General features: G+C 31.9%; 1 protein-coding gene across 1 annotated transcript in view; it reads right to left on the bottom strand.

The window, feature by feature from the left end:
• The window catches only part of LOC148274449 (uncharacterized), a 200213-nt gene that overhangs the window by 30961 nt on the left and 150746 nt on the right, over positions 1–18506 (bottom strand). The window contains exon 12 of the mRNA XM_088237109.1: positions 1626–2098. Within this exon, the coding sequence (XP_088093235.1) occupies positions 1626–2098 (473 nt within the window). The remainder of the gene's footprint in view (positions 1–1625; positions 2099–18506) is intronic.

Here is an 18506-nt window from a genome sequence, read left to right as displayed (position 1 = left end):
AATAATCGGCATTTCGTTTTGACCGAGTAAAGACTAGAGTTCCAGACAACACGCATCATGTTAAAAATTGCTCCAGCAATTCTTAGGCGGGTTGCGAGCTCTTTATGCATGCTTCCATCCTCAGTTATTTGTACTCCCAAGTATTTAAATCCGATACTATAAGGCTTTAAAATTTCACGTATCGATGGTCAAAAAGAGAGAAGTGCTAATTACATAATTGTGATTGAATAAATTTGACATAACATTGACAATTTGAAAATTGTTTAAGGTTGACAATTGTTTAAGGATTTTGTGTCTTCTTTTAACCCTTTATAAAGTACATATTTCGTGTTGATTTACGTCTTGCAAACCTAATAAAAAATATTCTTTTTTAAGATTGCATTTGAAAATCTAAATTGTAGACTGATCTACAGGGGTACGTTATTACGATACTCTTGTGACATAAGACTTATTATTAGTACAAAATTATAGAAAAAATACACCCAATTTTAGTGGTTTATGTATGTACTGCTTTGTTCTAGGTGTCCTATAAAGGGTTAATAAGCGATAAAATGGCCAATTTAGATCATTTTTGAAGAAAACTGTACAAGATAAATTTCGGAGATGAGCGACAATGGTTTTAACAAATATTTACTACTAACATAACACTAAATTTGGCTTTTATTGACTATCGAAAAGCGTTTGACTCAGTTAAAAAATTGTCTGTTTTTGAAGTACTTCAAAATGCCAGAGTTGATTCTAGATACATAAGATTAATAAAATTCATTTATGACAACGCTACTATGGATGTGAAGATTTATGGAGATACAAAAACGGATAAAATCAAAATAGAGAAAGGTGTCAGACAAGCGGAAACAACATCGCCAAAGCTCTTTACACTAGTCTTAGAGGACGTGACACTAAATTGGTAAAATAGGCATGTACTTGAATCACCTCAGATTTGCAGATGACATGGTGGTCATAAGTAAAGACATGCATGAACTAGGCGAAATGATTTTGGATCTACCTGAGGCTTCAACAAGTATTGGTTTGGAAATGAATATTCATAAAACAAAGATTATGAGTTCAACAGGTAGAGACATTTTCATTGAAAATAATAAAATCGAAGTGGTTAGTAAATAAATATATCTAGGATACGAAGTCAAACTTGGTAAAGATAACCAGACAACGCAGTTGCCAAGAAAAATAGGACTAAGTTGAGCTGCTTTTGGCAAGCAAAAATGTATTTTTGAAAATAAACAAGTGCCTGTATGCTTAAAACGACAAGTCAAGGAATCGTGTATATTGCCGGTGACGACATACGGACTAAAAACTATGTCTTTAGCACAAAAAAGTAGCCAGAAACAAAAAAGCACGCAATGATCCATGGAAAAAGAGATGCTCGGTGTACGTCTAAGAGGCAAAAAAGGAAATAAGACGCTGAACCGGAGTCGTGGTTATCACGAATCGTGCAGCAAAATTTAAATGACAAGGGGCAGGACACTTGACGAGGCAAAATGGTGGTAGGTGGACACTCAGAATAATAAAGTGATGACTATAGGCAAACCAAAGAAGTAATGAAAGGCCTTCATCCAGCAGTGGAGAGAATAAAGCTGAAAAAGAAAGAAAATAAAAGTAATACTAACCTGTTCATCAAACGGACTCAAAATGGACAAAGATCTTTCCAACCCGCCCGATGTTTGGTTTGAGCTGTTTTCCTTCCTATCATTATCTTTTGATTCTCTGCCTGTTCTATAGTGCCAAGGGTCTTCGAATTCCGTCTTGCTGGACCCCCGATCACCCTGTGAGCTTTGGTGAGAATACCCTCCATAATTCTGAGTGGAGTTCCTGCTTGCCTGATTCCTGTAATTCAGGCTATTTTGGTTGTTCTGAGATCCGTGGTAGCTTTGGCTGAGGTTGCTGTTTCCGTGGGAGTTTGTGCTGTTTGCACCGTGGTAGGATTGAGCTAGGTTGTTTGAGTTGGGTTGAGGTCCTTGATTGATTGGCACTCCACCGCCATCGTAGACGCTTTTCAGGGTCCTGAGAGACTTCGGTCTCTCAGCTGGGGTAGGTCTTTGACCAGCTCCATCGAGAGTTGTGGTGGACCCCTTAAAGAGACCTGTAACAAAGAAAATAATTCATGTTTATATTTTTACGTTCATAAATCTGCATAAAGCATTTAAGTTATAAGTGGGTACATAGCTTTTTAAAATTTTTTACTATTGAATTGAGGATGCATAAATGTTTTTTCTATCCGAAAAATCAGCGGCATTATACTTAAAAATATAAATGTGGCCTTAAAAGCGAAAACTTCAATGTTATGTTTTTATTTTATTTTAACTCATATTGAAAAAAAAGGTGTAGGATAATGATTATAATTCCATTTTTATCTCGGAAAACATTTCAGCTATTAGAAATACTACTTCATGTCATTCCACATAAACAATATTGCTATTGACTGAACTGTTAATTCTATACGTAGATTAAGGTAATTAAAATCTTCAATTGAAGTGCTTTAAATCACATGTTAAATAAACTTGCGAAAATGCCTTTTCTGTCATGCTCCGTGGGCTTGTTCCAGATATATATTAAAAATCCCTCATAATCCCAGATGAAATAAGTTTAAAATACTCCAAATACATTATAATTACGTTAAAGTAATGAAATTTTCACTGTTATTCAATCAAGCTTTGAGAATATTTATAAAAGCTGGAGCCGCCCGTCTCCATACAAATTTATATTGGAAATTTTGATTCACAGCGCGACACCGACGCGACGTGACGTTTAAAAAAAAAATAAGAACACATTTATTTGTCTGCGATAGACTTCTGCCGCGAATAACATAGAGATGCTGGACCGTGTAAGAAAATATAATACCTAGCGTCGGCTGCCTGCTAGTTTGTGTCTTGGACCTTAAAAGCCATTTACAAGTGGACAGTAAAATATTGTTTTGTCCTAGGACTCGACCATTGTCCACGTTTTAACAGCAGTTTGTAGGACAAAAATTGTTCCGAGACATCGCCACCTACTGACGGACAGGACCTTATGATAAAAGCGATTTGCTTGGCGTGAACGTGTCGCCCCCAAAAGTTTAATTATGCTGAAAATGGCAGCAGAAATAAAATAATTTTATTTTTTAGTTCGTCCTTTAAAAATTCCAATACATCTTGTTGGAAAAATTAATTATATTTTTCGTGAATTCTATAATATAATATTATTGCAGCGCTCACGTGTGAACTGCAGCCGAATTTTCGTAAAGTCAAAGCGTTCTGTCCTGCTCGGTCAAGGCTGTTCACGGAGCTGGGACAAGACAATATTGTCGTATATTTTGTATTGTCCACGTGGAAGCGGTTCTTTATTATTATCGTAGGCAACTAAAATAGCTCAAAATTAGACAGCGGAGAGACTCACTCACTCTCACGTCTGTTCAATGTACTTCATAGTCCTGACGCTCCTATATACCTGCGTAAAAATTTCAACGCTTATCAGTTCATGGTTTAACTCTTCCTTCTAATTCTCAAGGCACTCTCTTTAATACCCATCCACAATTTCTCTTTCTTCTCTAACTCATATAGTGTTCATGCGGCTCGACTGTGGAATCATCTCCCATCCACCATCAAAGATGTTGCTTCAATATATCTGTTTAAATCACGTCTGAAGAAACATCTCCTTTCTCTTCCTTTATCTCTCCTCCTTTCCCTTTTCCCCCTTTTTCCCATGAAGTAATAGTTTTGATTTAAGTTAATTTGTAAACAAATACGTTTATTTCTATTTTTACATATCTTTGGCTTTTTAATCTTTATTGTCAATTGGATGTTCTATAACTTGAATTAGAAAAATAAAACGATTATTTTATTGGATGGTTGGAAGAAATTGCCATTTGGCAATAAGCCCGTCAATGTTCGAATAACATTATGTACAGAAAATTAAATAAGATTAGTTGTGCCTTTTTGCAAATTAATGATAGTTTACTGATAGCACGAATGTACATAGAATGTGTAAGCTTAACTAAATGATGTCCTGTAAAAATGACTTTATTGAGTAGTGCCACTGTTATTTCCAGAGTGCGACTTTAAAACGTTTTTTAAACATTTTTATTTTAGTGCGTCTTACAATTAATGTATTTGTTTTTTATTTTGTTTCGTAAAACCAACGAAAAAAGGGTAAATATTAAAAAATATATTAAAACTACAATATTGTTAATCAACAAAGCCGCATGTGGTAAATTTATATTTGATATTCGGCCATTGGCTTTTTAAAAGAGCAAAGTCACCCATCGAAATAGTCTCCATTGTTAGATATCGAGTCTTGCGAAACATTAAACAATTCAAGATCGTATTGGTTCCGTTGAAATGCGGCCACGTAGACCACTGTGTGGAAAATTCGAGTTTATTTAAAACTCTTTTGTACAAAACCAATATTTTTTTATCTGTACGGTTAAAGTTATTGTTGCAGATATTGAAACGGTACCGTTATTTTATGATGCACTAAGATGGAGTTGTTTAAATTATAAAATGTGCACTTATTTGTTAACAAGGTAAAATAGGAACAAGTACCTGATCAATCCATTTGTGTTTATCACACTATGAAAGTTAATTCCTTTTTTTTCTATTCTCCATCTATTCTCCAAGAACTGGACATAGGAGAAAGACTAACATCCTGCAGTTCTTTATGCACATTTTCAGGGGAACTCTGATAGTTTGGAGAAAACTATTCTCCTGGGAATTGACGAAGGGACAAGGTCGCGTGGACATCAACCGATAAAATGGAGCGACCGGCACTGAATTATCAGAATCATCACTGACGAATGCCTATAGAAGAGCACAAGACCGTTCCAGATGGAGGGAGACTGTCTAAAGACGAGCCATTCCTGGAGTCAGGCGTAATCACCATCCTCAGACATGAGGCACGGATTGAAGAGAGAGAGATTTGTTTATAAATTTGTTCACACCATATTAATTGTCAAGTTCAGCGGCAAGACCCATACTAATAAACAATCACTCGCCGTATTTTATGGTTATACCTCAAAAGAGTTGACTCAAAAGGTTTTTCTAATCAATGTGAACACGTATATAAAACAAGAAATAAACATGAAGTAAGACTACCATTTCGTAGGAAAACAAATACACAGAACTCGTTGATGCATCGAGCTGTACAGTTATAGTATAAGGAAATACCATTAGAAATAAGAGAGCAAAAAAATATTATTTCATTTAAATGTCAGTTAAAAAAACATGTGTTTAGCAGATAAGTTAGTTTTTAAAAAGTAATCTTATTCGTGTTAGCTTTATAGAAGTTTTCTTTTTAAGTGTGCGTATATTGTTTAGAAATGTTAATAATTAGTATATGTTTTAATAATAATTAGATATGAGTTAATATTAGGACATTCATTTATTATGTTTGTACTATTTTAAGACAAAAATGAAATAATAAAAATTACATAAGAAATAAAAAAAATAATAATGAAAGTAAAAAAAATCGAGAAAATACAATTTTGATCATAAAGGGTATATTTTTAGAAGAGAACAGACAGACGCCTTGTAAATGCCTAGACATCCATTTAATTACGTTGCGTAATATTTATCACTTGGGCCATATTAAAACAAACCTCAGATTGACTCCTACGGATAATGTCATAACCCACAAATTGGCGATTTAGAGTTCTTGATGTATTTTGTCTGTACATTAAAATATCTTTAGTTCCAATAAAGAAAAAAATATGTTTTCCAATGATTTACTTTTTGTTTGGGACTCGTACTTAAAACTCATACTCATATTTTTTAAAAGGGTATTTAATCATTTATTAATTCATTCATACGAATACAGATATTTAAAAAAAAGATATAATAATGTATCCCAAACTCTATGAGGTCAAGAGCCCTGTGTTGAGTTGGGATACAACATAACAGAAAGTGGAAGCATGTTCATTGTTAAATAATAGCAAAAATTAAAATTAAAAAATATTACATAAACAAATATTTCAATAAACATCTGGACAACACCCTTAATAGTATATAAATCTATGCAATATCTCGCAGCAGTCTCCTGCAATGGTCTCTTCCCTTAGACAAAATCCAAACTTGCACACTCTTTCTGAAAATAGCTTTCGTTTTGGAGAACATGATATGTTCATCCGGGTTAAAACTATTGTATTAACCCTTGCGATGATTTTCGCGGGACGACAGAGATAACCGGGATCTATAAGTATTGTAGATTAAGTTTCTAAGACAAATCATATTTTAATGTTCTAGTTAGCTGATAATTTTATTTTTCTTATAAGAGGGATTCATTTTGGAAAATAATTACGAAAAATGCTATTTAATAATAAAAACAATGCACGCGGTGGACGTCCGTCTAGTCCGGAGAACACAATTAAAACTGAAATTTATGCCGCTTCCCGTCATTTCATTCGTCCCGTGAAAAATATCGCAAGTGATATAACAATATGGGTCTAAAAAAACGTAACTTATTGCAAAACATTTTTTTTCTTTATTGGAACTACATATATAATTATATATGGACGAAATACACTGAACACTAAAAATCGTCAATTTGTGGGCTACGGTATTATACGTGGGAGGGGTCGATTTGTTGAAATATCTATAAATTTCTGACATTAAGTAATACACATTTGCATAAACTGTTGTTTGCACGAGTAATATGTTGCACTTAACACGTTGCAAGGTGCATTGGCTCAGGATTGCAAATCGTTACAAATTCACACGAACGATAACAGAAATGCAAAACATGAAAGTTAACGAGTAATGTATAAACAGTTCGTCACGATGCGATGTTGGCCCGTTTTTTTATATTAGTTTAATAACATACATTTTTTTAAAACTAAGCGTTGCGTCTACTACGTTAAATAATTCGGAAAAATCTCATCCAAACCAGTAAAGGTATCAGATTTTTCATTTCCAAAAATCAACATTGAAAGCAGTCCTACCTCATACCGAAAACCGTTTTTAAAGCCGCATTTTTTAAAATTGACTTGTTATCGTATCTTCGAGAAATTTCAAAAATAGGTATTTGAACATCGTTTTTCTATATAACTCTCTCGCGGATACCTCCCCAAAATTGTGCGGACAAAAAAACGGCACGCCGGACTGACTAAACCAATTCTTGTTCTTATTCTTAGAGGTAGGCTTCAGTGCTTGCATAAGTTCCTGAGGTCACTGTGACCTATGAAGATAATTTGTGACGGGTCCCCGTGAATAGTTCTTGCTATTGAGCGTTGCCTAGTTGCCTAATAAGGTAAGAGCCTGGCTACTGAGTGGAAGGCGAGGCTTCCACGAGATTATGCCTTACTAAAATAAACAAAATCTAGGTTTCGCTGTCCCATTTTCCGCACCCCAAAACTGAAACGATTTTTATTTTTTTGAGAATGAAATTTTATATTTTGATCAGATTTACATACCGTACGTCCGGAGACAGCAGATAAAACTGATATTTTTTCGGGGCTTTAGATTGTTAAAGCTTCCATAATAAATATTTTATAAAAAAAAAATTAAAAAAACGATAGAGACACGCCATTTGTAAATACTTATGATCCAGGAAGAAAATACGAGAAAATATTTGTGTGAAAAAAAGTCAGATCGCATTTCCTCTTAAACTTCTGTTCGGATTTATTAGTTCGCAATCATATAAGTAGGGAATGACGACATGATCGAATAAACGAACCTTTGTGGGATACATGAGGACGTCCCACTTAAGACATCATAAGTTTTCGTAACCATCCAAAGCGCTTTTCAAAATAGCAAAAAAATATGAAATAATAGTCGGTAAAAAAATATATGTAAAAAAAAATATATTTTAACGCAATGTTTAAAAACTGTCCCTAACCAGAAGGAAAATTCATAGATGTCAATTTATTTCTCTCTGTCACATCTATTTTGATACCGACGGATTTGATAACGCCATAATTTAAAATCAGAACAATTATTTATTGTAACTACACCAATCATAAAGCGCTCGAACCAATTGAACAAATAAACATTTAGAGTTCAAAAATAGAACGGAATTTATGATTTTAAATTCTGATCACCTCTAAGTGCTTGGCCATAGTGGCGAGCGTTTTGCAGCGCGGTAAACTCAAACATATAGTGAGAAGTATAGTGTTCATAGTGACCGCGCCCGCGCTGCGCCACAGAACGCTCGCCACTATGGTCAAGCATCAACATTTACTTGTATAAATTATGTTTATATAACGTCTTTAAGCCTATCATATTGAAGGTAGAAATGAAAAAAATATTAAGCTACATGTAGCAGCTTTACAGACAAACCGACTAAATATTTTTTTTTTATAATTTTTTTTATTTATTTTTATATTTCAATTATGTAGGAATAACGCCAAACGAATAGGTTTATATGAGATACTTCTATTCTTCTTCTTATCTTTCCTCTCCCGGATGGAGGTTGGAAATCATTGCAGCAATTCTCAATTTGTTGGCAGCTGCCCTGAACAAGGACTGAGTGCTGCAATGGAACCGGTCAAGCTAATTCTTCAGCCAAGAGATGGGCCTTCTACCTGCACTGCGTCTTCCTTCAATCCTTCCCTGTAGAATGACTTCTTGTAAAATGCTTCATTTTTCGCCTCTCATCGCATGCCAATAGTACTCAAGATTTTATTTCTCTATGGTCTGTAATACTTCTGCGTCCGAGAACGCCATTGTTTCGGACTCTGTCCACCCAGGAGATTTTCAGTATCCTCCTGTAGCACCACATTTCAAAGCTTCGATTCTTTTTTAATTGCGTTGGGTTTTCAAAAAACTTTAATTAGCTTCTGTAAAGTTGCTACACATGTCGCTGGGTAACTTTTTTCTTTCCACCGCCGATATACATAAAACAGTTAATTGGTACAGTATTAGCTATGTTATTTGACTTGTTATTGCTTTCAAATTTTACTATTGTACCAACCATATTTGCCTGATATAAAAATACTCGTTGGGCATAAATATACCAAATAAAAAATATCCATTAAAACAGAAATGAAGAACATTTTACAGAAGAGAATATAAAAATCTAGGCATTTATTTACAGGGCTTCTTGTAATTTACCCCCTTTATCATACTTCTTCCTTGTTTGCCTAACTCTCAAAACAACAGTTGTGTTCATTGGTCCCCAGTAGTCCCTGCAGTACAGAGCCCTTCAGGTATAAATTAACGTAGTTATGTAGAAAGCAGCTAGCCATAGAAAATTGAAACTGAGATAATAGCACTTTTATGAATAGTGTGTATAATCAAATCTACACAACAGTTGGAATGTTTTTGACTTTGACAAATGATAAACAAACGATGAATACATTAGTTTTTTTTTATATTACAAACAAGAATCTCACTCTGTATTTGACCAGTTTTAATGATTTTTAAAATACCTTAAGATTTTTGTAGTTTTGTGGGTGTTTTCTGCAAATTGAGAAATGCCGTTTTTATGATCGACACTATTTTCAGAAGGTGATAATTACAGTTTTTTGTATGAAAGCGGTCTGCCTGTTTTTAGCAGAACATAGAATGACCTTACCGCACTTGATAACACCAATATCTCATTTTTTCAAAATTATGGACTGGCTGCTTTCTGCATAACTACGTTCAAATGATCTTTCCAAAATAATTCTCTACAGAGAACCACGCATTTAAAAAACCACAACTACCTCAGAGTAATGGAGTCCCCCATACGGACAAAAACTATTATTTGATTAGCTACAGTTTACAGCACTACATTGGTCCGTAGGTAATCAGGTCGAGAATTGCAAGCGAGAACCGAAGTCGTCCGTTAGGCGTGTGCTGTTAAACCAATACGGACGATATTGTTCTATGCAATATGCAATAGAGCGAAAGAGCATCTCTATAAGCGGGAGCGACAGCTACAATGGATAATATCAAAAGAAGGAACCCTTACAGGTTACATGAATAAAGCAATATAAAACAACCCATTCGAATAAAAACGCCATAATTACATAACTTTAAACTATTTAACTTATTTTTTTATGGTGCAATGAGCTCTTATACGATTAGGTAATCCAGAAATTGTATTCAACAATAAATCATCCGTTAAGATAAACCAAAAAGGTAATATACAAAATGGTCTCCGACCTTTTGTATACTACGAGTAAACCTTCATTATCTTTATTTTATTACGAAAGTCTTTATAAATCATTCTAATGTTAACATGTTACAACAGAGATGAAGAACATTTAAGATAAGGTAATATAGAAGTCTAGGCATCTACAGGGCTTATGACCTGTCAATGGCTGGTTTAAGATGCCACTTTACACACTGTGTAACATTCACCATTCTGCCTATATTTGAACATCTATATTCCTTCAATTCTTTCATCTGTTGTTGTTTGTGAAGTTGAAGAGCTGAAAACTTCAACTTCACAAACAGTCCCGGCCAATTTATGACCGAAACCGAAACCGCGGCCGAAACTTATGTTACTGACCGAAACTTCGGTTGGTCACTAAAAAAATAAATTAGGGATTTTAAAAAACTATACTGTGTACTATTTATTGAACCTTATTTTTTTCCTTAAATATAAAAATTCTTTAAAAAATCATATTATTCGCCAAGTAAAAGAGCGGTGTTGGGCATAAGTATAATAATTATATTATTATTACGCCTTGTTAAATACATGTATGATTTAATTATTTTTTTTTATTTAATTTTTGGACCGTGTATTTCGAAACCGTGTAAAAAATCGTGTAGAACGAAGTTCCAGTGTATGTGAGAAAGGACAAATAATATTAGTGCTTTGCTTGTAATATTCACAAAAAATGTGAAAATAAATTGAAAGACTTGTTAACTTAATATTACATCAAACATTGATTTGAGTCAACATATATTTAAAAAAAAATGGAAATTGGATAACTGTTTCGCTTTTTTAGAGCATTTTCAAGCTTTACGTTGATTGGATATGAAATTATAATTGTAATTAAATAACTTGCGATGAATCGATCGTAAATTGTGACATTATGTCAACTGTCAACGTTCATAGATTAGCTTTATTAAAATAAAGTACAAAATAATATAATATTGGCACTATCATCTGATGTAAGGATTAAGATATCTTTGTATGAAAATTCGGCAGATAAGAGTGAAAATAATTTGCATTTTATCAATTCATTTCGAAATTATTTTTATAGGAATCAAGAATTTAAAAAAATATATGGTATAAAATAATATTAAAGACGTTTTTTGACTTCAGACTGCTGAGCGAGTGTTTTTGATTCAATGACCACTCCAAGGTAAAAATCATTTAAAAAAAACAATTGAATATAAACTAGTTCGTTCGGTTCGGTTAGTCTATTTTCCTGGTAAGTTATACAAAGGCAATTATCACTTTTGATTTTTCGGTTGTGTATATGACTGTTGGAGGTAAAAAAAACGGAAATAGATACTTTTTTAAAACAGTTGAAATAGATAAATTAATAGTTGTTTAAAAAAAAAAACAAAAATTAATAGTTGTTTAAAAAAAACAGTGAATCTTGGAAACAGTTAAAATAATCTAACTAAATAAAAGCATCAAAAATAACGGTTAATAGGTACGTGTGCAATACGGGTATTTGAAATGGTTTTTTTAACAGTTTTTAGAGAAGTGCGATAAAACTGTGCCTTACTCCCGCTGCTGTAAACTGTTATTAATAAACAGTAACTTTGTGAAACGACAACTGTTACTGCTACTGTTTTAACACAATCCAGTGCCATATGCACCATAATATTCAGATATAGGAATACTTTTTGTTTTACATTTGGGCAATAAAGGAAAATATAACGTTGTTATAAATACATATATGGTTGGATAGATATGAATTATGCAATGCATTTTGATTTATACATTGATAAAATATTTTATCTGTTCCTAATAGGCATGAATTATATTGTATAATAAAAAAATGTTTTCACCGATACGAAAATGTATAACGGAGAAATATTGAAAATGTTTACACATAATTTATTATATTTATGGAGACATTAAAGTTATTAGATGCAATGTGTAGGTACTAGCTACACATTGCCAGGAAGGGAGAGATATTTTTCTTTTTTTTAAATATTTTTTTTAAAAACCTTTTTATTTTCAAATGCAGCTTTTATATTTTATTAAAAAATGAATCAAATGTATTTCTATTTATTAACATTTTTTTTTTAATGACCATGTATCTAAAGGTCAATAATTTTATTTGCGCTTGTGACACGATGTAAAATATCTCCTGCCCAAATAGAGTGGACAGAAGATTGAAGATTGTGCTTTATCAATCAAAGTTAATTGCCCTTAATCGTCTAACCATCAGTAGACAGTAGACAATGTCACAGGATAAAGCTAGTTCAAAAAATTACAGATCACTATAAGTAAGTAGAGTACATCCAGGGTTCTGGTTATATTTCACCCACATAACTGTATTATATATCCGCATGTACACGGACATAAAAACATAATACGGTAGAACTTAATTTATCCGAACTCCGTTCATCCGGATTGGCAAATATCCGGGTCGTTATCGGGTAATAAAAAATAAAAAAGTTAACGGAGTTATCTTCGACTGTCTATAAGTAAAAACGATATTTTTGTACGAAAATGAGTAAATTTGCGTGAAAATTTAAAGTATCTTCGTCGGTAACCTATAATTTTGAACATGTTTATAAGAAAAACATATATTCATATTCTGCTGTTCATACAGAAAACCTCATTTTACTTTGTAGGTAAAATTGAAGATAAATGTTAACTTCCCATTGTAATCGGGGCCCTGATCCTGTTTACAAAAGTTTTTAACGTGATTCTAATTCTTTTTATTATTTCAAAAGAAATCTTAAATTAAAAGTGATCTTAAATTAATTTGAGCGATTTCTTCAGATTTTTTTATAACGTCTGGCACTCATTAATCCTGACAATTGGAGTTTTACAGTTATAACAAAAGATATAAAGAACTAGTCCAACACGCTTCGTATTTATTTTGTGTAAAATTCAACATGCCGACCGGTTTCATAACACGACTAGCTCTTTGTCAAGGTTTAATATAAACTAAACTTTTTAGTTTTCAAATCTCAAATCTTACCAAATCCTTGCACCAAATTACATTTGAAGTGTACACTGCAAAAACGGACTAATTAACAAAAAATGAATTTTACTGGAGAGCAAAAAGAAATATTTTTATCTTATTTGTAAGACACTGGATTCATAAGTTCAATAAAAAGGGTTTTCAATTAATGCAAACTATTTTTTGCAAACAATCACAATTTTTTTTTCTAATAACGTCTACTTTAAATTTAAAAAACGCCTTCCTTGAATAGATAAAAACAAGCAACCGTCACATTTTAAATGGATTTTTGTCAGCCATGACTCCATATGTTTTTCATAAAATTTATAAGGCAAAGAGCCACGTTTTGTTAGTTTCAAGCATTATATAACATATTCAGGAAAAATAAATAGCATCCATATATTTAAAATCGAAAAAATGCAAATTTATAATTTTTCCCGTGTACCCTTCATTTATATTGAGTTCCTTTACTAAATATTTAATTTATTTTATTGATTAAAAAAAAAAAAGATAAGTTGTTTATCCACACATGAAAAAACACAAAATGCTTCAATTAATACTGTTTTTACAAACATATAATTTATAAGAAATAAATTTACTTACAGTTACCCATGTAATTGAGAGTAAGCATTAGGCCTTCGTAAAGTTAACATTTTATATTTTGTAAACTTTTTCACACACTTTAAAACTGAACATTTTAAACAAACTTCTTATTATTTTTGTAATTAATTGATAAATGATCGTGCGATTAATTTGTAGAACTCAATACATATTTAACAAACAATTTATGTTTACAATTAGTTTCTTTTATTTTTACACAACAAATATTCGCTTATTTATAAATAAATAATAGTTGCACTTATATTTTAGTACAACTCCTGTGGTTAAGGTGTATAGTGGGATTTGTATTGTTTTTTTTGCACCAAAAAAGGCCAGCAGGCCCAATTTCAGTGGTGAATTACAGCACAGAACACCAGAGCATAAAAAAGTTACATTTAATTTTTCTGTTGATGCGTCAGTCAAGTATCTTAACCATTATATTACGGAGGTCGCTTAGAATAATAAGTGTCCTGACGAAGACATGGGTACGTCTCAAAACCGGTAGACTAAGAAAAGTAGACAAGTGGTTATGTACAAACTATTTACTAACGGCAATTGAACTGTTTTAGCACTAAATTAATGCTAATAATATTAACATATTACAACAGAGATAAAGAACATTTAAGAGAAGATTATATAGAAGTCTAGGGATCTGCAGGGCTTATGACCTGTCAAAGGCTGGTTTAAGTGGCCACTTTACACACTGTGTAACATTCACCATTCTGCCCATATTTGAACATCTATATTCCTTCAATTCTTTCATCTGTGGATGTTTGTGAAGTTAAAGAGCTGAAACCTTTATTTATGCGGGTGAGATTCGTGTAATTGAATTATTTCACCTACATACTACTACGAAAATGTTAATGAATTTTTGCTCCTATAATAAATAATGGACAGTCATAATATTTTTGTATAAAATAGAAAGAAAAAATTGAAGTTGAACTGTCATCTACCAATATAATAATAATTGTGTTACATTGCCTGTTAGATTAAAAATAAATAAATAAAATAATACTTTGCATACTGCGGAAATGCAAATGTCAACAAAACATAACACTATTTTTCTCAGTAGAATAAAATGACAGTATGTTATTTCATTGGCAATGACAATTCCGTACGAAGAAAAATGCAGTTTCTCTGTATGACGTTTCGTGATAAATATAATGACGTTTACTCTTATCTTTACTTAGTAAATTTATTCGGTATGTATGGGTACCTTTATATTTAAAAAAATGGTAAAACTCGGCTCGTCAGCAGATGCAAAAGATAAGATAATGGAAGGAAGTTATGAAAAATACACCATAATACTCAGACCAATTGGGAAAAAAAATATTTTTATTTTTGTCCGGGCAACTGGTGGAAATCGAATCTGCAACGCCAGGTTCACAGTGGCTTGTTTAATCAACTGCACCACGGCGCTTGTCCCAATGTAGAAACAATAATTGGTAGGATAAATGCACAGTTCAAAATTGCTTAAATAGGTAAGATATTTAAAAATAAGGTTGTGGTCCCATGACTAGTGTTGCGGACCCCAGATCAGAGGGCCGAGGTTCTAAACTCACTCTTCCCCAACTGGATTCTAATTTTTAATAGCGAGTTATTTAAAATCCGTATAAAATGGGCTCATAATTAAAATATTTAAGTAAATTAATTACTCGATGTTACGTCTTCTCGGTACTTTTTTACGGCGTCGAAACGTGGACACTCACCCAAAACACTTCAAAAAAGATCGAAGCCTTTGAAATGTGGTGCTATAGGAGGATATTAAAAATCTCCTGGGTGGATAGAGTCCGAAACGATGATGTTCTCCGACGGATGGAAAATGATAAAGAGGTACTGAAGACTATAAAGAAAAGAAAACTTGAGTACTTTGGGCATGTGATGAGAGGCGAAAAATATAAAATTTTACAAGTCATTCTACAGGGAAAGATCAGAAATCTACATAAATAAATAAAGAATTCTACAAAGTAACCTTCAAATCATTGACTGATTATCGACACTTAGATTGAAATATTTCCTACTTCCAAAACGAACAGATTCACTTCGTATATGCAATGGAATTTTCAGAACAATCTAAATGTGTAATAAAAAACTGTATGCACTCGTATTTTACAAATAAACAACTGTTATTATTAAAAGAAGCTACACACAGTTTTGTAGTAACTGTTACATCACATATTAGGTACCGTTCGATTAAAATATTATTATTTTCTTACTATTATAAATTAAATTTGAATCACTGTGATATTAATTTATTTACGAAAATCCTATGCACTCTTATGACGAATTTGACAAACGATAAAAACTTTTATACAAAATAATATTTCGCGATTCCTGTGTGCGCGGGAGCAGATGCGCAAACTGACTGATAAGAAACATACTCGTCCATACCATACCACATACTGCGAACACATGTTTAGTATACAAGATTATTATGTATGTCCGTGTAATGTATGACGTACTTAATGTGTCTGAATTCAATATACATAACTTAGGCTTACAATTTAAATTTAAATACTGTTTTTCAAGCCGTCTAATGTAATTAAAGAGCGACCAAATAGTAAAAGAGTAAAAAAACATAGCCGTGTTAGGAAATTTTGTACAGTGCGCGTTGAATATAAAACTGGTGATACAGTTTACAACACGATAATTTCTTCTTTATTGTAACTTTTTATATTGTTTTTGTCATTGTGTAGACATTTATATTCGAGATTAAAAATTATTTTCTTGTCTTTTTCTTTACATATTAATTTATTATGTTTTAAAAAATCCTTTAGACGTATATATATATATATTATCTAAAAAAACGTCTTTGATTTGTTGATGCAGCACTTAACCTCTTACCGCAAAGGTTTATTTTTTTTAGTTTAAAAAAAAACATTTGTTATGCGGAGACAAAGAATAATCTAAAAAAAATATTATTTATTTTTTCTTAAAAGAAAAATAAAGGATCATTAAAAAAAATATATTTACAGATGGTAACCATGAAGTTTTGCATTATAAATAAATTGTCTATGTTTTATGCATATATGTATGTGTATGCGCATGGGTATATGTACGTGTACTTGTGTGTTTATGTACATGTGTATATATGTGGGTATATATATATATGTGTATATATGTGTATGTGTGTATGTATATATTTTTTAATGTGTATACTGGCCTTACATGCATCAAAAACCCAAAGTATAACCATGCTCTGAACTTTATGCACTTATAACATTCTTACGCAACAGCTTTCTTGATAATAGAAAAAAAAAATTCAATATAAAGAACACAAAATACAGTTGAGGGCTCTTTTAAACTTTAAAAAATTCGCAACAAGACATTAGATTTGGAAAATCACAACCTAATTTATGAAAAACCTATGTAATAACAATTTATGATAATCTATAAAATAGATTATTTTTTTATACAGAAATGTGCTCCACATTTTTACAAAATTATCTTCGCATTTTAATCTAAGGTTGGTTCATTCAAGAAGATGATCGACACTCTCCTGAGTAACTTTACTCTTCTTCGAGGTTTTAATCTTTATTTTCTTTGCTAGTGTTTTACATTCCAAAAAATTGAAATGGCTTGCCAATAAATAAATGCGATTGGATCAAATTTTCTAAAAATATTTACTATCGTTAAATGGCATAGAATAATTTGTGGAATATGAATGGGACTATGAACGCGTGGAATGCCAAATATGGCTATTATGAATAAACGTTAAATGCATAGAACGGCAGATATGGCCAAATAAATATAACCTTAAACGCATGTAACGACGTACATGCCTATAGAAAGAAACTGCGTAATTGTAAAAATAAATGTGGTTTAATATACCAAATTATTACCCGTGTGCTGTCTTCATGGAAAAAAATATTTAAGCTGAATTGTTTAATTATTCTCCTGACATTTCTTGGTGGAACGGCATTTTAATTATAATAATAAAAATTTGTATGTATTTTTATATAACTTTTATTTATAATTTCTTCCAGAGACCGGTTTTCATCGTGACCGACATCGTCAGACTGGTGGGAGACTATTAAAGTATTTTTATTATTATTATTGAACTGTTAAGTTTATTAAATTACGCACATTTGAATACGGAAATATCTGCATGGTGCGACTGTCACCGTTGCGAACTCTATAACTGAATGATTATTTGAGGTATTTGCCATTATATGTAACCAATAGATACATATATCATTGACAAATATGGGAATATGTAAGGGAATGCAGTAAAATTTAAAATATCTCGAAAGATTAAGTAAAAATATTTTATTCTTCAATATGGCTCCGTATGCGTTAAAGCGGTTAACTATTGAAATATTGTGCTAAAAAATCACTTTGCAAACGGTGTAGTAACTTCGTGTTACATGAAGCAAAATACGTGTTTTTTTTTTTAATCTCTTAGAGTTTTTTTTTTTATAGTTTTCACACCAGAGTAAAGACCCACCCTATCTAATTTTATCAAGTATTTTGCCATGTTGTGAATGAGCCTTTATGATAAGAAAGTTTAGCTACTCTTTTGACGATTTAAATATCGATTATGTGTAATGATTTGATGAGAGGTGCTCAATAAAATAAAATACATTTAAATGTTTATGGGATTCAAGGTGTGCAGTCCACGAATAAATTTGATAAACTTGAATGTTATGTTTATCAAGTTATTAATTAAAGATCACCTAAACACGTTTCAGAAATGATATCACGTCTTATTTAAGTCCTATTTTGAATTCATTCAAATAAATACCATTTCAATAAAATTAACAGGACAAGTTTTATTAAAATATAATACCAACAGTATTATATGCACTGCGCTACATAGAGAATACTAAAACTAAGAAATTATTTTTCAACAATGTTTTTAATCTGTCCAAATATTTGTAGACAGGCTGGATTTCCT

Source organism: Micrasema longulum, unplaced genomic scaffold (assembly GCF_059751315.1).
Source record: "Micrasema longulum isolate JH-2025_06_02 unplaced genomic scaffold, ASM5975131v1 h1tg001645l, whole genome shotgun sequence".
Classification (NCBI taxonomy): Eukaryota; Metazoa; Arthropoda; class Insecta; order Trichoptera; family Brachycentridae; genus Micrasema; species Micrasema longulum.
Note: the sequence above shows the minus strand (reverse complement) of the source record. Positions and strands in the feature narration are given on the sequence as shown.